Genomic DNA, 23,327 nt, shown 5'->3' with positions numbered 1-23,327 from the left:
ATACACTGTGACATGCATTTACTGCTGTCTCCCTAGGCATGGGGGGTTTTAACCATTGCTTTACCAGCGGAGAAATCTTGCAGAGTATTTTTAATTACCTGAGAATATATGTTGCTATATCCTCTCATCTCATGAAATGAGTAAAACTGACTCAGCCAAGACTCATTAAGGAGCTTGTGTGACTGCTTGCTACTAAACCCTGAATGGCTGAAACATCTAGTGCTGGAGTCCTGTGATCCTCATGCTGCTATCAGTTACCAGAGACTCAGGCTCAGCATTCTTCTGCAAAAATATAATTTCCAATTTTTTTAATGTTCTCTCGCTTTTTGAGAGAAGTAGAAAATCCTTATTTGCTCTTTTGATCGTGTATTTCTCCTACCTTTTTGACAGGATTATAGGGCTGGTGTACCTACACTGGAAATCGATGTGTTTCCATTTGTAGAAAGAAGCAGTCCTTTCACAGCCTCTCCATCAGGCTATGTGGTTCTTTCTGCTTCTGTGTCTGTGTATGTTATATAAATGTAAATATGTCATGAAGCTGCTTAAGCTGACATGATTCCTTCAGATTCGTTTCTGTCTGGATGATCTTGGTTAAGCAGTAGTTTGAGGTAGCTTACCCCTTGGAAACTGGAATAATAAATTTATGTGCTGGCTCAGAAGTTCATTTTTAGTTATTGATGCTAAAATGCTGTCTAAGGAAATTCTTACAAATATCTAGTGTATATTGCTTTACTGACACTCTCTCTTGCTAGCATCCTGCATTCCCATCCATCTGCCTCGTTCTTTCTCCTCTTCCTTCCTCATACCACCAACTCAAAAAATCCCAAGCAAAAAACAAACAAACAAACAAACAAAACAGCCCTAGACTGACAAATGCATACATATGGCTCAAGGCTATACATTAATGACCAGATGAATATGAACCAGATAGTGTTAATCAGGGTTTTAATAATCAGGTATATATCTAGAAAATATAAGCATTTGCACCGCTGAAAGAGGTGGTTTTAATTCCTTTGGGAGAATTTCCAATAAGTTTAATGCTCTTCTTGGAGTAGGCAATAAATCAGTATCTCTTTTGTAAAGATTAATAATATTTTTCCATATTATAACAACTTTCAGTGCCCATTATTTGTGTTGATGATATTTTGATTCTTATTAAGAAGTCAATTCTGATTTACAATAGGCAATGGAACGAAGGAACCAACAAAATTTGTCTCAATTCTGATCTTTCATAGCTCTGTTGCCATTTACTCACCCTTTTACATTTTCTTTTGCAGGTGGAATGTACATGAAAATATTTTATTAGGAGTGAGCATTTGAGTATTTCCTTAGCACTAAACTCACTCCTAGTGAGTAGGATTGACTATAAACGTTGATGAGAAAACCTGTATGAGCTCTGTTACTAACTATATGTTAATTTTCAGGCAGCTATAAAGCAGTAATATTCTGCATGGATTTGACATTACCAGTCATGTTGAAAAGTGTTGCAGAATGCTGCAGCAATCCAGAGCTCTTTAAAAACAGAAACTGAGTAAAGAAAGCAGTTCTGTCATGACTGTACTCTATGAATTGCTCAAGTTACCTCTCTTTTTTTTTGCCCATCAGTCTGTAAAATTGAGTGGATTACAACTCCTTGCAGCACATGAAATTGCAATGTTTAGGTAGTTAAGCTTCCTCAAAGAAACAAACTGAAAAATCCATTGGTAGAAGTCATTGTGGTTTTTTTTGTTTGGTTTTGGGTTTTTTTGTTTTGTTTTAATAAACACAACAGATATTCTGTAAAGCCTCCCACAAACAGGAAGAATTATTTGCTTTTAAGTGAGAGGCAGTCTTATAAATCTACTTAATTTCATACCCAGATGACTACTAATGGTGAGTTTCTCATTTGGTTATTAGTTTTCTTTTGTTTTTAATTCCCAGAAGTAGAAGGAAGTCCTCTGTATAGCTGCTATGACTGTCAGCTGCATTAAACTCATTCTGTGACTGTGTCTAAATCTTCGTTTCCTGTAGCTTTTAAAGCCATGTGCTGGCTAGAGTCTTCTAAAAATTACTCCCACCTTGAGCACACAATCAGAAGTTCAAAGTAACTCTGCATCTTGCTATTCTAAGATTCTGTTCTGTTGAACACTATCTGTGAGCAGTGACTAAAGTATTAGGCAGAACCATTTAGTATATTGGCTGATAGCTTTAACTAGGGATGATCAAATGAACTAATAGACTGATGCTTAGATTTGTTAAATTCATGAGAAAATGGAATAGAAGGGAAATGTTACATTCTGACAGAGGAGAATGTCACTCTCCAAAAAACTTTAATCATTAATGGTTGTTTCTTTTGGCCAGCAGCTATTTGATTTAGTGTGACTTCTTCAGAAGGAAACGAGTTGGAGAAGTTTCCAGATACAATAAAAATCTTATCCATGAAAGGTACCCAGTATACTAAAGGAGTTGGGTTTTATCCTTCTATACAGATTCCTTCAGGATATTATCTCCAAACCATGAATTCCAACTTGCACTTCAGTGGATTTGTCTTGCCAGTTGCAGCAATGAATGTGATAAGCATCGTGCCACTGCTGATTCTTGTTCCTGTTTTGGAATGCATTAACTCATGTCTCTTGAGTTCCAAGGACACTGGACATTGTCCAACAACTTACATTGGTATGTAAAAAATTCACATGTTCTTATAGCTTGAATACACGTTCTGTTTTTGAAAGAGAAACTTTGGTAGTTGGTGGATGATCCTATACAATTATTTCTGACAATAATGTTAAGATGGACTTGTTCCGGGATGATGCTCAGAAGTGAATATGTCTGAAATGAATTGGTCCTGATGGTCCTGAAAACACATGCTAGATATCAAGAAAAATGTGTAGCATTTGTGTAAGACAGAGACTGAGACTCTTCTAGTGAATAGAAAGTTCTGAGACACGCTCACAAGTAACTAGGAGTCATCCTAAGGAATTGATGAGAGAATCGGTACTAACCATTTAAGCCTGAATGGGAGAGTCCCTCTGTTAGTTGCTCTCTGTTTGTTGCTCCAAATGATGAGCTCGGGTTTAAATAACTACATTATGAACAAAGGGTTTGTTTTTTCTCATATTTTTGTGTTGTGATTGTATTAGGGTTAGGACCGCAGCTCATAAGAGGGCAAACTGTGTTACCATTAGAGTATGGTTTATTCCAAACTGCAGTTGTATCTCAAGTGAAATAAAAGTATCTAGTTTTAATTCTGTGTCTGCAGTAAGTGGTTTTAGAACAGGCAAGCAAAATAAAACATGCAGAAAACTACATAAAAGAGAAATGGATGCATATCACTGGACTGCTGTTCCCATTGAACAGAGTGAACATTTCATGGTTGGAAGGTTACTTGGAGAGCTTTCTTCTACTATAATTTTTATTTGACTATCTAGGATGGGATAGTTGTCCAAAGCTGAAACATATGCTATTGTACACTTAAAGTAAAGCAAAAGGGGGATCTCCAGAGGTGAAGCATTACCTCTTCCTCATTGAAGGGGTACAAAGAAGTCATGCCTGTTGAGAGTCCTAACATTTTCAACAGTTAAGTGTTGTAAACTCAGGCTTGTAGATTGGCACTCATTTCAGAGAAATTCGTAGCCTAGAACTAATGATGGCTTTAGCAGGGGTTGGGCCTCCTTCTGTTGACATTGATGTGATTTGTTTTTAATTTTTTTTTTTAATTACCCCTGATGCCCAAACCTCATGTTCTAGGATCTGGAGGGCTCCTCTGCAACCATCTTCTGATATCTGCTACATCTACCAAACCAGGAAAGCAATTTCCATTCTGTACTCACTTAAAACTATTCCCTTTTGTATATATTCTCATTAAGCTCCCTACATTTTTTATCTTCCAGCCTGCATTGCAAACCTCAGAAAAAAATATTTATAAACGACTATTTTCGCAGTGTGCTACTATTAATTCAGTGCCCCATGGCAAGCAGCACAGTGAGTACTGACACACACAGAGGTATTAATCTGACTAAATTAGCCTAATTAAGAGTGTTATTAAGTTTTATACAAACCAGATGCATATAACACAGCAGGTTGCAATTACCCTAGTTTTTAAAATAACATCTGCATTTAAACTACAAAAAACACATTCAGATAATAACTTTCCTTAAAACCATGGAAATTTCAAGTTAGTATTAATGTTCTATCCGGTTATGTTGAACAGCAGTAGAATATATGCAGTGGTTTATTCTTAATAGCATCATTTATTAAAATAGCCTCCTGTTAGGGGTGATAAATGACCTGAGGCATAAAAATACCTGTAAGTATAGGCGATGACTTTACGTATCCAAGTATATGACTGCACCTGCAAATATGGTAGACCTCTAAGCGCCAATATTTTTGCCAACAGTTAATTAGGTTCACAATTATTTTCAGGAACAAAATTGGAAGTATAAATACGCTGTTGATGTTAAGCCATCCTATTACTATATTTTAATTCAAATCTTCTAAGAGAAAGGAATTTAAATAGTTTTCTAGTAAACTTCAGTATATTAAGAATTTAACAGTTTTCAAGGACAAACCATACAGACAATACTTAGCTGAAATATCTGATTGTTCTTTAATAAGGATCTACATAAAAACTGTGATTTATGTTACTTCATAGTTGTGGGTTTATTTATAAATTAGGTATGATCTAAAAAAAAGTTTAAAATCTTAACATCAATTTAGGTTGTGTCCTGAATATATTGAATATCTGGACCTCTTTATGAAAAACATGGTAAACAGAATTATTTCAGTTTCATAGTTGTTTGTTTGTAAGGGGTTTGTTGCTGGGCTTGGGGGGTTTTTGTTTGTTTTATACTTTATGCTGCTTGATTTAGTCCATAGTAGGGAAGATTCAGCAGAGAACTGAAGGTGTGTGTCTGCTGGATAGTTGTCCATCAGCTACACTCAAGAGGCTCTAGCTGAACTACCTGAGCCGCAGAAGTTCATGCTCTAATATTCTTAATGTTTGATTTTACTGAAATGTCTTATTAGTCTTGGATTGACTCCATCCAAGAGCGATGTGGAGAATAGCTCTCCATATAGAAACAAAAAACAAGCCTCCACTCCAATGTCTATTAGAGGTGATGTGGGAGTTGATGACTATTACTCCCTAAAACTTTGAACAAGTATTAATTCCAGGACAGTTTTTTGACTTGTTTTACTCAGGATATGAGATCGGGAACCACAAAGGTCCAATACAGCCTTAGTCTTTAGATGATATAAAGAACCTTGCCCTAGAATCATCCCCAAGTGCTCTTTAAACAGCCTGTTCTCCTGTAAAACCAAAACCTCAGATGGTTTTTCCAAGCTACTTATTTTAAAAAAGACTGAAGGGGCAAGAAGTAGGAGGGAAACCAGGTCTCCAAAGATCCTGGTTTCTTCCTCTGCCACATAATGTCTTGAAAGAAATATCACAATTGTTGGACATTCAGAGGCTATGTTTTCTGAAATGTTTTGGCTTTTAGTAAGGAAAATGCTTAAAATAGAGCACTGTGTAGTAATGTTGAACTGCTTGAGTTTTCTTTAGCACTAATGTAATTTTTCACTTGGAAACTCTTCCTTTGGTAGATTACAAGAAGCTCCTTGAGATCTTTATACACGGCCTTGATAGGATGTATTGGCTAGAAAATGCTGTTGAATTCCCTCTCGTCATCAATTTTCAAGCAATAATTCATTGATGTTCTTATTAAGCACTAGAGGGACTTTAACAGCAAAACACCTTCCAAACCTCAGGTTAGCTGGGGAGGAGGGTATTTAAAGTTGTGAAAACAGAGGAAAACTGTGCTGGTGGGTGCAAAAACATAACAAGGAGAAGGTCACTGAGCTGTACAAGTTTTTTGTCTCTTCTGTCCTGACACCCAGAGAGACAAACTTTGTATATGTCATAAATAAAATATGAAACAAAAGCCTTTGATGGTTGACGTCAAATCTAGTAAGTGTGACAGTCTGTGGTCATGAAGTGAGATGAGGTTTTCTAAGACAAGTGGAAAAACATAGTCCACATGTTTGAGCCAAAGCTGTTGAAGGAAACTGAATTCTCACATCTATACTTACAGCTTAGGAATCACAAACCTAGTCAAGATGAACGGGAGGTCAAAACAGTAGAAGTATAAAAGTTTTGGGTTCAGGAGACTTGAATACTTTGTGTTTCTCTTTTCTGAGAGGCTACAGCCATTTCATGCTATCAACTTCAAGAAAAATAAAATAATATACTTAAATTAATGTCTTCTCTGTAATGCATAGTGAAGTGTGCAGTGTTTAAAACACATCTGAGCTTATTAGAAGCTTTTATGTTACATTATATGAGACTAAATATGCAGGGGTGTTTTCCTGCTCTGTGTGCTTCTGCAGTGCTTGTATTGGTGCCTTACCACTGAGGCAGGTGGCAAGACTCCACGCGTTTCTTGTGCAGTAATATATATAAATGAGTAATATGTTGACATGTGTTGTGGAGCTGGTGTATTACGGTCATGCTGTGATATTTCTTCAGGACAGCTGAAGGCAGGAGGTGGCTGTGGTCCAACAGCTTATGAGTAAACATTTAAAAACCTGCTGATTATGTCTCCTAGTAATGAAACTCATCTCTTCCTAAAATGTTAAAGTCCAGCAAATGCATTATCCAACAAACTTTTGAAAGCAGTTCAAGGGAATTCTATAGTGGAGGAGAAGGGGGGGAACAAATAGGAATGTTTGACTTTCTGAGATGTGATATGCACTGCTGATTTTTTTTTTTTTTCTTCCCATCTTCCATGAACTGCAGTCTTAGAAATCCAGTACTTCAACTGCCTGCACTACTATTTTTTGTGTGGAAAAAAAAAATGGGTAAAGCATATGGTATATGTGTACATTTCAGAATCTTATTACTGCTTGGAGTTTTTCTCCCTGCTTGGTGGCTGTGTTTCTACTCAGTCTCTTGTGATATGTGAAAGAGCTGCTGATGCCTTCTCTTTTTCTCCTCATGTTTTTGTCCAGAAAGGATGTACTAGGGAAGCGAGATGAGGGAAGCTTCTTTTGCATCTCCTAGGAATTTGATTCGTTCTAAACGCATAATGATTCTGTAACTACAACCTTGGTAAATGCTCTCTGTGCTCTTTACCCAGTTGTAGGTCAGTTATCTGCTGCACTTTCCATGGTGGTTGCTGGCTTCTCTGAAATACACCGAAAGCATTTCCCTCTGGTGGAGCAGACACTTGCTGAAGAGGTCCTCCTGGTCTCCTCCATGCCTTGCTTCCACCTAGCTCCTCAGTACATCCTACTTGGAGTGGCTGAAGCCTTGGTAACTCCCTCCTGTAAGTAAAATCTAATGGCTAAAGCAAGTGTCCTGATTCGCAAAGAATGATGTCAGCTTCCTAAAAATAATTACTATCATATGATATTTTATCCCTGGCTCTCTTCCACAGGCTTAATGAGCAGATCTGTGCTTCACCTGTTTCAGAGCAGCATATTTTGTCTTGCTGGCTGTAACTCAGAGTGAGCAATGACATTGTTCCAGATTAACTGAAAGGTAGCGCAGCCTGGTCAGGTCCCGGGGGTGTGTAAGCCTCTGTTTGGTGGGGGGATGATCAGAGGTGTAGGATTCAAGGCTCAAACTGGTCTTGAAGCTGAACCTGCTTCATGCAGGACCTGAACCAGATGTCTTCCTGAGGTTCCTTTTGACCTGAACTCTACTGTGATGATTTTCTTGACATGGAATGCACATGGCATCTGAGCTGTTGTTACAGCCTGAGCACGTTTTAAGCCACAGTCAAAGCAAGGTGAACTAATTTAGGCCTAACCCTTTCTGTTTGTGGACCCTGCTAATAGAATTACTACACATTGTTCACTGGCACAGAGCATATGCACGCAGGTAGCACAATTCACATGACACAATTCACCTGGAGAGTATTGTAGGCAGACGCAAGATTTTTGTCTGTACTCCAAGTGGGAGTCATGCAAACAGGCCTGCACAGAGCATTGTGCCTCAGCTTGTGGCATGGACCTGTAGATACACATTCCTGTTTCGCAGTGCACAAGCAGAGCTTAACTCATGCCTGCCATCCACAAATTTTGTAGACATGCGCTTGATTGTGAGTCTGAACCTTCTCTCCCTTCTGTAGTTTACTTTTCCACATCTACACTGACATTCCTGAGGGTTATTTCCTTCAAGGAGCACAGGGAGTGCTTACCAGTGTTTTACTTTGCAGAGCTTAAAAATAATGTTTGCATTACAAAAATAATCTAATCAACATTCACTCAGAGACATAAGTAATCAACTAGCTGATCTCTGCAGGCATTTAATTCTACGGATCGTGTCTATTGTTCAGAAATATTCAGATCTTTATTTAAGAGCAGGAAATAAGTGTCTCAGCTTCATTCTTACACTCTAAGACTACTGAGAGCTGTGGGTCACGGTCTGTCACTAAAAAGGTAATTTTCCCTAGTTTTAAATACTTAGCACTTTCATAATGCCTCTTCATCTGATAGCTCTCAAGTACTTAACTGAGACAGGTTTCTAGGCAGGTAATGTGGTTTCTAGGTTACAGGCTAAGTATAACTGAAAACTGTGACCTTCTTTGTTTAGCTTATAAAAAAAAGGTTAGGATGTGGCTTGCTTACAGTCTTCTAATGCAGAAGTATGAGAAGAATATTGTTGGTAGAATAAGACTTTTTAATCTAGCATGCTGGGACACAACAGAAATCCAGTGGCTGGAAGAAACATTAGCCTTTAGAAAAGAAATAAAACTTTGTCTTGGGGTTTTGTGGTTTTTTCTTTTTTTTAAGAAACCTTTCTAAAAGATTGTGATTAGAATTTTTTAGGATGAAAAGTTTTCTTCCCCATTTAAATAAAGATTAACCATTTCACTAAGGGCTGCAATTAGAGGTGCAATTCAGGAACCCAGGTAAATGGGACTAAGTCTAAATTTGTGACTTGCATGTAGAAAACTAAGGGTAGTTACCTAAAATTGTAGATTTCTGCTGTAGCTGATGGGGATGCAGGTCTCCACTCACTTGCCCAGACAAAGGTGCCTGAAGTCGTGGTGTCATAGAGTACCCAGGCTATGCACATGGGGCGAGCAAGCTCTTTACAGTACCTGGGGGGCCTCTAGCTGTTACTGAAGAAGAATGTGATTTTCCTGTAGGTCTTGCACCTTTTCAGACAGCCCTGTGCAGGTGGCAAAGGTGCACTAGGGCATTTCCAGCATCTGTATTCAGGTTACTGAACTGAGCTCTAGGTTTCTGCTTCAATTTGAACTGAATTGCTGTTCAGGAACCATTCAGTGGATCTCCATGAATGGTAATGACAACCTAGATGCTTAAATAGTTGTTTCACCTTTCCTGACATTTTACTGCCTTTGTTATGCAGAAGGTCAAAGTCAATTATCATAATAATTTACTTGACCTGAAAGTACACGATCCAAGTTGAAGACAGAAATGTTCACACTTGTAATCAGAGGGAAGAGAGGAGATATCTCATTTCTGAAGCACTTGGTTAGAGGAACTGCATTTGACAGATTGAGCGCTTTATCTACATTTGAGCCCTGATACTTTCCATTGTTTTTAAACAACATATTTCATTATCTTGTTGATAGGAATTTTCTGTAATCATCTGCTTCAGGTGGCAAAAGCATGTCTTAATAATATCAGCATTTACCATTTCCCTAGCACTGAGTCAGTCTTTAGAAAATAAAATAAAACAATGATAAAATAATTGCTCTCCTCCGCAGCGTTAGAGTGTTAGACCGCACAGGCCTCTGACAGCTTGAATTTGTAACATTAACTTGGTTTAAACCAGGAAATTACTCTTTTCAAGGCCAATGATTTAAAATGAAGAAAAATAAAAACCCCACAAAACCCTCTAAAATACCACCACCAAAAATAGGAAAAAATTTTTTAAAAAGCCACAAAATCCCCCACAAACCTACAGAATTACTTCATCCTGTGGGACAATACTATCAGACATTTGCCCCTGCAGCACATGAAACTGGTGGTGAAGTGAAGGCAGCCTGCCGGCCCCAGCAGCTGTTGTGCTGCCAGTGTCCAAGCTCTCTGGTGCACTGGAGCTGCTTTGCCCTCCAAAGGATGAGCAGATCTGCAAGTGTTTCCTAAAGTGCTGCAAGAGTATCGTCTGCCCATCAACATGTCTCAAAGCCCTCCGAAATGGGAAGCCTTATAAGAAGCAGCTCTGTTAGTTAAAGGATATATTGGGGATCGCTTTACCCGCCAGTGAAATGCAATATTCTCCAGGGTGAAATGCAGCAGCTGTTTAATAGCTCACAGCAGCAGCGAAAAAGAAGGGGTAATTTAGGTAAGTAGGATGCAATTACCCAGTCTGAATTTGACCAAGATGCACTTTTTGCACCCATGCTTTTATAAAAGGGAGGAATAACAGAACAGCTTTTGGGCTCTTAGTGATTCAAACTAGCTAGGATGCTGACTGTACGGTGCTTCAAACTGGACTGTTGGATCTACAGATGGTGTCCCAGGCTCACTTGCTTTCTCTTGCCCTGAGGCTTTTGGTGCCTGTTGTGAATGAGTCAAAAACATCGCCCATAGTATTTTTTTCTCTTCTTTAATATGTTTCCAAAGCTCTCATTTGGACATCCAAATTAAAAAGGGTGGAAGAATTTCATTTGTATTCAGAGATGCTTCAGGCAACTCACCATCCAAATAGGCCCTCTGCTGACAAGTTTCTCAAGCTGGAGGTCATTCAAACTCAACTAATAAAGCAGGCTGGGAGACACTGGGTCTTGGAGAACAAGTGTGGGTGAGGGCTTAAGATATGAAACTAGGAAAAAAGAGGTTTTGATAAGCAGGGAAAGTTACTCAAAAATAATAGCTATCATAAAGACTTGCTGTTACTCTAACCTAGTTTAGCTGAATTACAACTGGTGGAATTATTTACAGTCATCCATGCTACAAGAGCATGCCACTGCTAACCCTCACCACCAAAGTCATTGCTGTTTCTGGCTTAGTCTTCTGGCAAGAAAATGATGAACAATTTGTTGAAAATTAGTCAGTGACTTTGAGGGTTGCTCTCTAGGGAACAGGCTCATCATCCAGCTAAAGCAAGGTAACTGTCCAAATTAAGGTAGAGCTCTAGATTTTGGAAATATTTACTAGTGGCCGTGCTGAATTGGCTCTGGTGTAGGAGGTCCCATTGTCCTGCAGTGAAATATCACATCTGCTATCTTCATGCTTGCTGACTGTGCTGGTGTTTCTTTTTTCTTTCTATGCCCGAAGTTTTAAAAGGTGATAGCTACTGTCTGGGTGAAAAATCTTTACATACTTAGGGAGTATTGTTAGTTCTGCGTGGAAAGGTTTGTCACAGATATTCATGTAAACAGTTTAGATAAACCTTTGTAAATAGGACATAGGAAAACAGATCTGATTGCCTTTCTGCAGCAAATGCATTCTCTGTGTAAGCTGCGGAAAGTCTCTTTTAGAGACACTTCAGATATTTTTCTTCTGTCCTATCTGTCTTCTACCATCATTCACTTCTTTTTTTAACTTGTAACTGTGTCTGCTTCCTTTCTAAGGTTCCTTACTTTCATTCCGGCTTGTGCCAGAAAGAATTAGAGGGATTTCCATGCATTTTTTAACTCTCTTTAATGGAGCTGGCTGCTTTATGGGAGCTTTCTTTGTTCAGACAGCCCACGCAGGCACTCAAGGTAAGAATATGCTCGAGATCGGTGTTCCTGAGCAGTTTTCTAATTTTATTGATTTGGAGAATTAAGCAGCAGAATTAAAGGGGATGCCAAAGTTTTATTGATTTGCTGTCACAATTAAGATGGAATTAAGATAGGAAATAGCCTTCCAGCTGTATTCATCCAATTTTAATGAGTCATCTTAGTTTTGATAGTTGGAGTAATTAGAGTATGGCATCTTGCAGGAAGGCCTCACCTCCAATCTCTATGCTTCTTTTCTGGAAGACAAGAAAATAAATTGTCTAGGAAGCACCTTTTTATGTTCAGGAAGAAGTACATTCCTGTTAACCACACTTACATGGAAACCTCTGGCTATAAGAGCAAGGGTGGTGGTTCAAAGAATGGAAAACATACCTTTCTTTCTCTTCCACAGTGTCATAAGGGAAAGGAGGTTGGATTGAGTTTTCAAAGCTAAGGAATTTGTTCCCCTAGACCCACTACTACTCTCTTGCCTTCTTTACATCTCTGCTTTTGCCCAGCTATGGGAAGAACCAGAGTCTATGACAATATGGTCCTACTGTGGGTTTACGTTTTTGCAGGTAAATACTATAATTGCCAGAGAACTGACTATTTCAAAAGGAGTTATGTCAGATTTAGCCTGTTGAGTATTTAGTGTAAGCCCTGAACTGGAGATTTTTTCTGGGTTGCTGACTTTCAAGATAGGCCAAGAGTTTATTCAAGTCATTTTTCATTTACTGATGAATCTTTGTTCAGAGCAGAAAAAGAGTTGTTTCAAAAGCAAATTTGATAAGTAAAACACTTGAGTTCTTGAAATGAAGGGCAGGAATCCCTTTGTTAACATATCCAAAAGAGCTCCACTTGGTGAAGCAGTTCTAAAGACAGTTTCCATTGATAAGCATTACATTATATTCTCTGCATTACAGAGAACTGTTCTCTTACAGAGCCCTAATGCAAGACACGGTTGCAATTGCCATGACTGAAAGACTTTGTAACTGCTTGGGTTTTGCATTCTTCTACTTCTTAAATAAAGAACCATGTAACTTAGAAACAAGGGAAATTGCGATTTTTTTGCAAGTATGACAGGAAATTTTAATCTTTACTTGCAAGATCTAAAGAAACTAATGGTTCTTTGACATGCAGTGCTCTTTTTAAGTTAACAATTCAATTAAAATTTTATGATGAGATATAAATGCATCACCTAGAGATGGGTAAAAAACAGGAATGCTCATCCAAATGAATCAGGCAAAGAATTATTATGTACTAAGGCATCCGGTGTGGAGAGCAGAGCTCTTTGAATGTCCCCCAGAGGGATAGATTTTTATTTTTTTTTCATTGGGTAATGCGAGTTAAATGAAACTAAAACTTCAAGAAAGACAATGTTGCTAACTTTTTTTTTTCCCTTCACCCTCCTCCCAAGCAAGGAAATTATTAATTTTGATAAGGTTGAAATATTTTGTTTTAGTAAAACTGCATGTTTTACTGCAATTTTACTTTGGGTATAATTAAATATTTATAAAATAATTACACTTAATATTAACATCAAAACATTTTGACTGTGTTGTTCCACTATATATGTAATTTATTCCTTTTATAGAATATTTTTATACAAAACAATAGAGAAAATCAATTTTTGCATCTGATTTGCAATTCAGTAGAGTTTTGTCTAATTTTATATCAAGTGATTTATTCTTTTTCCGTGAAAACCTTTAATTGATTCAAAAAAAGTAAATGTGTATTTCTTACCAGAAATACCATTTTATCAGAGCTTTCAAATTCCTGACTGGGACTAAAAAGCCTGAGCTCTCCAGTTTCTTCACAGACTGCAGTTGCCATGTTCCAACGGCTTTTGCTCAAGAGTTTTTGAGCAAATTGAAAAAGTTGCCTGGCTAAAATACTCTTCACTTCTATCAAGTTGGATGGCAAACTTCTCTACTTAGCTTTGGGGGAAAAAAAATATATAGCTCATGTCTTTCTTTAATTTTGTCAGACCTGCTGTTCCTGCAGATGGAATTGACCACTCCGTTATCCTGAGCAAAAGTGACTTTAAATTTCCAAGGGATTCAGTGTCAGTCTGTATTCAGATTGAGGTGCTGTGATGAGACTGAATAAGCACTTAAATGGGGAAAGTCCTCTGCAAAACTTGAAAAGCTTTTGAGAAAATATAGTGGAAAATGTTTAATGTTTGTTCTGTGCCTCTAGCTAGAAGCATTAGAGATTACTTTGTTTAGTAGTATTGGCCTCTCACATTTTGTGTCTAAAAATAAGTGGAATCTCACTGGGTATCTCTTTCTCAGCGTTCACTACTTGAACAAAATTAATTATTCCAAGCTACCACAATTCATGCAATTCACAGCATGTAAATAACAGAGGGTTTCCTATATCTTGATTTTTGTTACAACTTTTCAGACTGAAGACTTAGAGTATTCCTCTACTCATCACAGACAGACTTTTCTCCCATAGACTTATAAATCAAAGTAGGCTTGGGATCAGATTTCTGGAGCTGGGTATAGACTATAACAAAAGCAAAGAGGCATTTAGGCTTGGGTTTGGTTTTCTCCTAGTTTGATAGGAAATATTATATACAAAATTCACTTTTCCCATCTATATTTTTTACAAACTCTTCATTGTGCTTCTTATGGTGTTCTTTGGTGCTTGTGATAAAAAGCTTAAGATCAGCAAAATAATATTTTTTTTTAATTTATAAAACCTAATGGTTACCTGTTGAACCTTTTAAAGATGGCAGCGCTTCAGAGAATAAAATTGTGACCTCTGTTAGATCCAGTTAAGTCAAAGGACACCAATTAAGCTCTGATTACTCACATTTGGGTTTTGTTATTGGTTGGGGTTTTTTAGCTCCATTTAAAGTGCTTGTTAAATATTCAGTATCTCAACAATTTATTGAATTGGGGGTAAAGTAAACAAAATGTGGGTTTATGATTTTTTTTCTTCCCAAAAGGCTGAACCAATTTATATGGAAAGACCAAGTTATTTCTCTTTTACTGAAAGAGGATGATAGCATTTATGCAATAGTTTTGTAAGATTTAACAAGGCTTAGTGTGTAACTCTTGGGCTATGGGTGCTTTTGTCTTGTCTTATGATTTTTGTTTCACTAAAACTCAAGCCAAGACTATTTCTGGTTCTCCCATTTCTAAGCAATGAGACCATGTTTCTCATGAAGCAATTCAGGATACAGTGAAATATTCTGTGTATTTTGAAGTGCTGAAGCACAGAGGGTGTTGACAAAATTTAAACGTTTTTATATCCTATTTCATGTGACTAGTTTAGAATTTTATTTGGGTTTTTATTGGCAAAGTTGATCGGATATCAGTCACAGTCAAAGTTGCATTAATCATTTTTAACGCATCTATGGAGGATGGTGTGAATACGATAAAATAAGACTTTTTTAAAAATCTGACGAGTGCAAACAGATGATGGGTGACAGTGATATTTTCAGTACAAGCTGGGAAGCTGCTTTCTTTTGGATCTCTTACCTCTCCTAACATTTTAACGGAAGAAGATGCAAGACAAAACCTGTCCTACTATGCCAATCATTTCAGAATATATTTCTCTAAAAATATTAATGTAAATATGTAAGAAAGAAGAAAGAAGGGGGAAAAAAAAAAAAGGTCAGAGGAAGGAAACTGCCCCAGACAGTTTTTTTTCTGCTTGTATTTATAGAACCGGAGGGAGTTTGTAGGTTTGTGGTTTGTTTTTTGGTGTTTTTTTTCCAATTTGGAGTCTTGTGTGATTCTAAATATCAAAGAGGATAAAGCTAAAGGACATTTCTTGCAGTCCAGATGGTGGTGTCCACTGGTGCCTACTTAGCTAATAAGGATTAGAGGCAGACTGAGACTTTGATTTGGATATGATTAAACATTAAATATATACCCACTACCTTGAAGAAGGGATGGAAGGCAATGCAATCCTTTTCTATTACTTTAATTTTTTTCCTGTAATCATAGCCTAGGTTGCAAGATAGCTGTAAAAATGTGGTAATCATACAGGGTAGGCTAACTTCTGCTATGTGACAATTTTGCTTTGTCTTCTGTTTTCCCAGTGCTAAAATATGATGGTGTAGTTCAGTAAACAAACTGACAAATTCGTATGCAATTTTGGGGTTTGTTGTGAATCCCTTGAGAGCTCCAAGGGTGCCATCATAATAGCAAATACATTGAGTGCACTAGTATATGTCAGAGTGGCTTACAGCCCTTGCCACATCTTCTTTGATGGCTAGCGTTGCCAGCAGTTTGTCTCTGTCAGTCACCAACCAGAAGCAGCCCAGGAAAGTGGTTTTGTCCGTGTCCTAATCCCTGCTTCACCTACTTTTCTGCTTGTGTTAGTAAGATCAGGTGTTTTCTCTTGGTGTCGCATAATATTCCTCGTCCTTGTAATACCTGAGCATTTTTGATGCAAAACTGATAGGACTGCAAAATGTCAGTGGAAGTTTAGCAGGCTCTTTATTTCAACATGTGGTATAGCAGGCTTGAGGAACTGACTCTGCCTAGACTTAATGTTCTAATTTGTTCTAAATTTGCCATGAAATGCTTAAACTGTTCACCTCTACCCGATAAGAAAAGGCTTTTTAAAATATATGCAACTAAAGGAAACTTCTCATTCTCTGTGGTGATTCATGCTACAAAGTATTTCCATTGCTGGAATAAAAATGGAAATCGGGAGCTTGTTGTAAGAAGTTAATTCCCAGTAAGCAATTATCTATGTGACAAACCAACCTTGTAATTGGCACTTCTGTTGGCAATCTCCATAGAACCCAAAGGTTCTTTGGGGGCACAGTGAATAGTTAGCATATTGCATGCTGATTCAAGGACAAGAAACTGCTAGACTCTTCAAACACAGTAGTGCCCAGGACATCTTGCTCCAGCAAAGCCAAACAAACTGGCCCAATATATTCCTGATGTTCATGGCTGAGAGTAAAAACCTGAAAGTATAAACCCCAAACCCAGTCAGTGGAGGATGCTGGAGTCTTCAGACAGCTTACAGAAGGTGTTAGTGGGGTAAGGGTTGAAAGCATCTAAAGGGAGTTCTGCTGCCTGAAACACACGGTTGATGTTTTAATGGTGACGGTTGTTCTCCCAAACCTTCCTGCCAGCAGAGGATTTGCTGTGCAGTGACTATAAGTACAAGCAAATTTAGTGCAGGTTGATTTAATGGAAAATGTCAATTTAAAATGGAAAAAGATGGGGGGGGGAAGAGAAGTACATATTTTTGGCTGAAAATAAGAAATTGTTCCATTAGCCTTTGCTGCGTCCACTGATGGAAATGCATATTGGCAGTCTGGATATCTCATCCCTATTCCTCTGTTGAGAAAGACATCCCTGGCTAACCTCGTCACCCCTCACTAAAAGGAAAAGAAAGCCTCACTCCTACCTCTTGCTTTGAAGTGAGTGCCCTGGAGACAGAAGATACAGAGAAGGCAGTTACTAAATGCCTTCTTTGTCTATACTGCTGGAGACTCCCCAGGAGCCTCAGTCCCCTGAGGCCCCAGAGGAAGTCAGGATAAAGGAGGAGTTTCCCCTGGTTGAGGAGGACTGGGTTAGGGATCAGTTAAGACACCTGAATATCCATAAATCCATGGGCCCTGATGGGATGCACCCGTGGGTGCTGAGGGAGCTGTCGGAAGTCATTGCTAGACCACTCTCCATCACCTTTGGTAAGTTGTGGGGAACAGGTGAGGTGCCTGAGGACAGGATCAAATGTCACTTTAGTCTTCAAAGAGGGCAAGAAGGAGGACCCGGGTAACCACAGACCGGTCAGCTTCACCTCCATCCCTGGAAAGGTGATAGAACAACCTATACGTGGCACTATCTCTGTCAAGGATAACAGGGTCATTAGGAGTAGTCAACATGGCTTTGCCAAGAGGAAGTCATGTTTGACCAACCTGATAGCCTTTTATGAAGACATAACCAGGTGAATGGATGGTGGCCGTGCAGTGGATGTGGTGTATCAGGATATCAGCAAGGCATTTGACATAGTCTCCCACAGCATCCTCATAGGTAAACTGAGGAAGCGTGGTCTGGATGACCAAGTAGTGAGGTGGGTCACTAATTGGTTGAAGGGAAGTCAGACAGTTTTAGTCAATGGGGCAGAGTCTAGTTGGAGGCCTGTGTCTAGTGGGGTCCCTCAGGGGTCAGTGCTGGGACCAGTGCTGTTCAATATATTCATCAATGTCCTGGACGAGGGATTAGAGAACGCTGTCAGAAAGTTTGTTGATGACACAAAACTGGGAGGAATGGTTGACACACCAGAAGGCTGTGCTGCCATTCAGAGAGACCTAGACAGGCTAGAGGGCTGGGTGGGGAGAAATCTTATGAAGTTCAACAAGGGCAAGTGTAGAGTTTTGCACCTGGGAAAGAATAACCCCATGTGCTAGTATAGGTTGGGGACTGACCTGCTGGAGAGCAGTGTAGGAGAAAGGGACCTGTGTTCCTGTGTGGCCTACTGTAGGTGATCCTGCTCTGGCAGGGGGGCTGGACTAGATGATCTTTCCAGGTCCCTTCCAACCCCTGACATTCTGTGATTCTGTGTGATTCTTTGGATATAACGGTAAATGAGAGAGAGCAAGAGAGGGGGAGAAAGAGAGAGACAGAGATTGATAGCGCTATGGGAGTTGGAGTTTTACCATGCCCAGTCTAATTTTGGTCCTACCTATGCTGTGGCCAATTTATAATACAGGCTTTTCCAAAGGCTTTGTGTTCTTATCCTGGCCTCACTGTTTAAACACTGGCAATTATTAAAAGAAGCAGAGAGGACACAGGTCAGTGATCTTTGACCTCTGCCATGGAGGAGACTAGTGGCAAAGTGAGGGTAGAACAGAGATCTCCTGCTTCTTAGACGGCTCTCCCACCAAATAGACAACCATTCACACTTTCAGTGCTTCAGTACAGCACCTCTACTAGCATAAAGATGGTTTCAACTGTCTGTTTTACTCTCTTCGCTTAGTTCTGGTTTTGGGAGAGTTTTATTTTATCACTCTGTGCTATTTTTTAAGTACATATTTTCTGTTCAAGTTCCATTGTAAATGCTGTTCCATTAGGAAGTTCCTGCTGCTCATCTAGTTAGCCTAGGTGATGTAAATAACTTAGCAGACAGTGTGAACTCTGCCTTGACAAGCTGTAACGCCAAGCCCTGTGCGTGCTTGCTCTTTCATCAGATACATGGGCTCTCTCCATCACTTCTATTGGCCACTGGGGGATGTGAAATGAAAAACTACCTGATTGTGAATTATGACAGTAAAGTTTATAAGCTACTAAAATGAAGTTACAGCACCTAGGAGCTCAGTCAACTGACAATGTTAAATGATACATTTTAAAACTCGCTCTGAGATAACGCTACAAAAGGAACTGAGCTGGCAGAGGTGAGGTGAGGTGCTGCTCTGTGACAGGCAGAAAGGTAATGTGGCACAGAGCAAACTGCTGTGCTGGTGGCAATTTTTCTCTGTTAATCTCAACTGCTTTGAAAAGAAATATGTTTACAACTCTAAGATGTGGAGGAAAAAGAAAAATGTAGATGCAAGGGGGGACTAATCCTTTCACTGCTGGTTCTCCTGGGGGGTAGGACTGCACTGTCTCTCTAATTAGAAGGTTTTGAAAACCTAAGAATTGCATTGGATTGCTAAAGATGGCATTACTGGCCAAAACATTGGTTAAGGCTATCAAGTTTGTAGAGCACAGCTATGGAAAAGGCAGCTTTTTTTTCTCCTCTCCCTTTTAGGTTTTTCCAGTGGTGTTTCCACTCTGTTTAGATGGGTAGGTTTTGATACCAGACTTCAAGGGAGCAAAGAAAGGTGACTTTGCGCACATCGATGTAGGTGTTTTAGTTCAAACTGGGAGTGTGTTGTTGATCTGAATCTCCTAATCATCTCCGATTTCCATGATAGAGTGATCTTGCAGCCCAAAACCCCCTGCATTCCTTTTGGGTGGAAATAAAAAACATACTTGTACCTGATGTGTTCCAGCTATTAGCGGAACTGGATCTGATACGAACACCCCTGAGCTGTGGACATCACGTTCTCAGGACCAGCTTTTGCATGCTCTGTATTTGCTCCTTTTGTATTTCACTGCTTGCTAATAAAGACAATCTCTCTCTCTTCTTCAAAGCAATAAATATCCCATTTTCCCAACTAACCTAAGAAGTCATTACAAAACTGTAGAACTCTCTCTGATATTCTGTATCTACTGTAACTGTTTTCACCTTGGTTTTGTGTTTTTGCTGTAGTCAATTATGTTACTTCAGGTACTGATTGTCTACAAATGTAGACAATGTCTTGATTTCCAGTTATCTACCACCTGAGCTTGTTTGCAGGCTGGTTGCAATAGACAACAGCAAAAGTAATACAATTGCAAACTAAAACACACAAGGACACAGAGAGAGAAGACTCTGCGCGTATTTGGTGGTACTGTCCTCTGCTGAATGGAGTTTGAGCTGCTAAAACGTCTCACACATTGCCAAAAACCTCAGTAGAAAAAGGTCTGATTCATGCACATAATATCCCTGTGCAAGACAAGGACACATTACAGACTCATGGCTAAAGGCAGCTATAAAGAAAGGTAAAGTGTCAGATAGCTTCTTAGTAATGGAGCACTGTCCAGGGAACTGAACAAATGATTTTTGTGCTTTCCTTTTTTTCTTTTTGTTTATCTCTGAAGAAGAGCTTAGTAAAAACATGAGAGGTATGAATAAGGAGTTCTACAGACCACATTAATTCCAGCTCTTCCAAAAAAAAATCACATCTGACATTCATTTTGCTATGTGCACAGGATAATTAAGAGGGAAGATGGCTCAGTCATTACAGCAGTTGCTGTGCTGAGTTAGGTTTTTCCAGTACGTTTCGGATTTGTTAGGAAAGTTCTTTAGTGTCTCTAGATCTCTATTGCCTGTCTGCAAACAGGAACAAAGTATATTGTAGATTCAAAAAAACATAGATGCTCTGAGAATGATGTCTGTATAAATAGCTACAGGGGGGGGTTCAAAGCACCTGCTGTGACTGTGTCTTACACAAAGTTATCTTCGTGTCTTTCATATAAGCCACATCTCACCCTGCAATGTAAGCTAATTCTGCTTCAAATGTCTGCTTTGCCAGGCAACTGGTTTCCACACTTGCTGCATGAAGGTAAATTGGAGAGATTCTTCTTCTTCTTGGCTTCCTTAATGATGGTGAACACCCTGGGGTTCTGGACCACTGCACCCAGGTATGTGTGAGAAAATGAAAGCTTATTGTTTCATTTGTAAATATAGGTAGAAAATCTGGCAAAAACTGTAAACTAGTGTGTAATGAAGAACTGGTAGTGATAGATCATATGTTGCTGTTCAGGGTTCAGATTTTACTGTTTTTCATCTGCCTTGAGGAGAGAGACTTTTCTTTAAAAATTATTGGTACATTTGGGGAAAAAAAGTCTAGTGTAATTAACCTTAAATATTTAAGGGATCCTATTAAAGTAAAAATGCCTTGAATAAAAAAGAACATCCTAGTCAATACAGAAGGACGTAAATATGTTAGCATGAAGTTTAGATCAAACAAGATATCTCTGTCACAGAACTGACCTCCACTGTACTTGGCTTTGTGCCAATGTATAGAAAACACTGGTGGTGTCTCAACGAGCTTACATTTTTAGTACGGGACAGCAGGCAAAGGAGTTGCAAGAAAACAGCACACTGGTTAATGCTGTGTGCAGTGGTTTCAACAGAATAGTCGTGAAATATTTTCTGATACTCTACCAGACAGTAAGATAAAAGCATCTTTCTGCTTGAGACAACAGAATTGCTCATCTAGCCCCCACACAGAGGAAGCAATTTTATGTCACCTATAGAGCTTAGGTGTAACGCCTGTATCTTGCCTGTACAATGAAAGGTACTCACAACTGCAATCCTCTTTTATATCCAGGGTGGTCTTAAAGTTTGCCTGCCTCCTGTATTCCAGAACATTTAATCACAGTTAACTTTCTGTTGTCAGCATTACAAGTAATACTCATATTCAAGAACAGGGAGGGAAGCAGCCTCTGTCACCACGAGTGGGAAGGGTCACATGCAAGTGCCATTCCCTCTTAAACCCTGGGCTGCCGTTCTATGGAAATCTTTTCGAAACCTTGACGATGTAGTGATTTGATAACAGTAATAGTAGAAAATTTCCAAGGGCAGTGTACTTGTATAACTCTTAAAAATACTGCTTTTTCTGTGGCGTGCAGCACCAATTTGGCAGCACCAGGGATTGCCACAGCACCGTATCGGTTGTTTCAATGTAACCTGCAATGCAAGTGTCAGTTTATTCTGGTGGCTAGTGCTTGATTATCTTTTAAATGTGAATTGAGTCATGATCGGAAATGTTTTTCCTGCATGTACTTTATCATACCTTTATAAAATGGAATTTTATTCTTCCATAAAATTAAATTTTCATTTGTGACATTTACTGCTGAAAACCAAAGGGTTTTGGTTTTCAGAAGTGGCCATAAAATTGCTTTGAACTCAACAAATGATTTTGCCACAATTAACATGTTTTATGAGGAAATTGTTGAACTCCAGTCTTTCTTTAAAAAGGTAGTAGTAAAATTTAATTTCCAATTGTTATTTCACTTCAAAATCTAGATACTTCATTTTTCAATAAGACAACCAAAACCTACATGAAATACGAGGGGGTTTTGAGGATAAATGGGATTGTTCAATCTTGTGCTAAATAAGAATTTTCCCAGAGAGGGTAAAAAGTGTGAGGACAATGCAGATAAACACTGAGTTAGAGGTGGGGGGAAATCAGGCTTTAGAACTCTGAATTAGAAAAAATATAATAAACTTTCTCAGTGAAATCTTTTTTCAATTTGTTAAGATGACAGTACAGCTGTTATTAACACCTGCATCCCGTTTGACACTTCTTGTCCTGAAGTTCTGAAAGGTTCTAGGACAGCGCATACAACTATCTGATTTTTTTGGCTGCTTAGAAGTCCAAGACTCAGAAAGCACTGTAACTTACAAAATACCACCTAATAAACCATGGATGAAACTAATCCCAGAAAGGATGATTATTTTAGTGTTTTTCTTCCCTGTCCTCTCCTCCAGATACAGCAATCTGAATGAGGAACACACCAGTGAATTCAGAGGAAGTCTTCCTGAAGAAAAGCTTTTGAAGCATGAAAAAGCCATCAAGCATTATGATAGTGTCCTGGAAAGTTCTCCCATTTGGTCTCCTATGGAGAAAACCTGATGAAATTTCACCCTTATTTGACTAAATTTTGATTGTGTTACCAACCAACTTTCCAATGATAAATTACCTAATACTTAAGTGGAAGTGCCAATGTATTTACAAATTATCTTAGGAATAATAATATTATTTATAAGCTTATGAAATAACAGTCATCAGAGGATTTTGTCTTGGAGGATGCTGCACTGTTGTAATGCACATCAAGGACAGAGCTCACTGCTTGCCATGGCTGATGGAGAGAGGCTTTTAATCTCTACAGGGAAATAGATAGGTATCCACATATATTCGTGCTCAGTAATGGCTCAGAATTAAATTTCAAATATACATTTGTTTAGCAAATTATTTTGTGACAGTATCATTTACAAATAATTTTGGAGTCTGATAGTGGCTGGTTGATACCTGTAAAGGTGGGAGATGTGTGTTCTATTCTTGGCTCTTCTCCCTTCCTGTTACCCAGCTTTCAGCAA

At 38.7% G+C, this 23,327-nt stretch overlaps 1 protein-coding gene across 1 annotated transcript in view; it reads left to right on the top strand.

The window, feature by feature from the left end:
• Positions 1 to 22,863, top strand: part of SLC15A5 (solute carrier family 15, member 5) — a 33,904-nt gene extending 11,041 nt beyond the window's left edge. Inside the window, exons 5-9 of the mRNA XM_009865337.1 lie at positions 2,469 to 2,655; positions 7,113 to 7,301; positions 11,529 to 11,660; positions 20,755 to 20,863; positions 22,719 to 22,863. Of these exons, the coding sequence (XP_009863639.1) occupies positions 2,469 to 2,655; positions 7,113 to 7,301; positions 11,529 to 11,660; positions 20,755 to 20,863; positions 22,719 to 22,863 (762 nt within the window). The remainder of the gene's footprint in view (positions 1 to 2,468; positions 2,656 to 7,112; positions 7,302 to 11,528; positions 11,661 to 20,754; positions 20,864 to 22,718) is intronic.
• The last annotated feature ends 464 nt before the right edge of the window (positions 22,864 to 23,327 follow it).

This window comes from Apaloderma vittatum, unplaced genomic scaffold (assembly GCF_000703405.1).
Source record: "Apaloderma vittatum isolate BGI_N311 unplaced genomic scaffold, ASM70340v1 scaffold10252, whole genome shotgun sequence".
In the NCBI taxonomy this organism is placed as follows: domain Eukaryota; kingdom Metazoa; phylum Chordata; class Aves; order Trogoniformes; family Trogonidae; genus Apaloderma; species Apaloderma vittatum.
The sequence above is the reverse complement of the archived record's forward strand: the minus strand, read 5'-3'. Positions and strand labels throughout refer to the sequence as shown.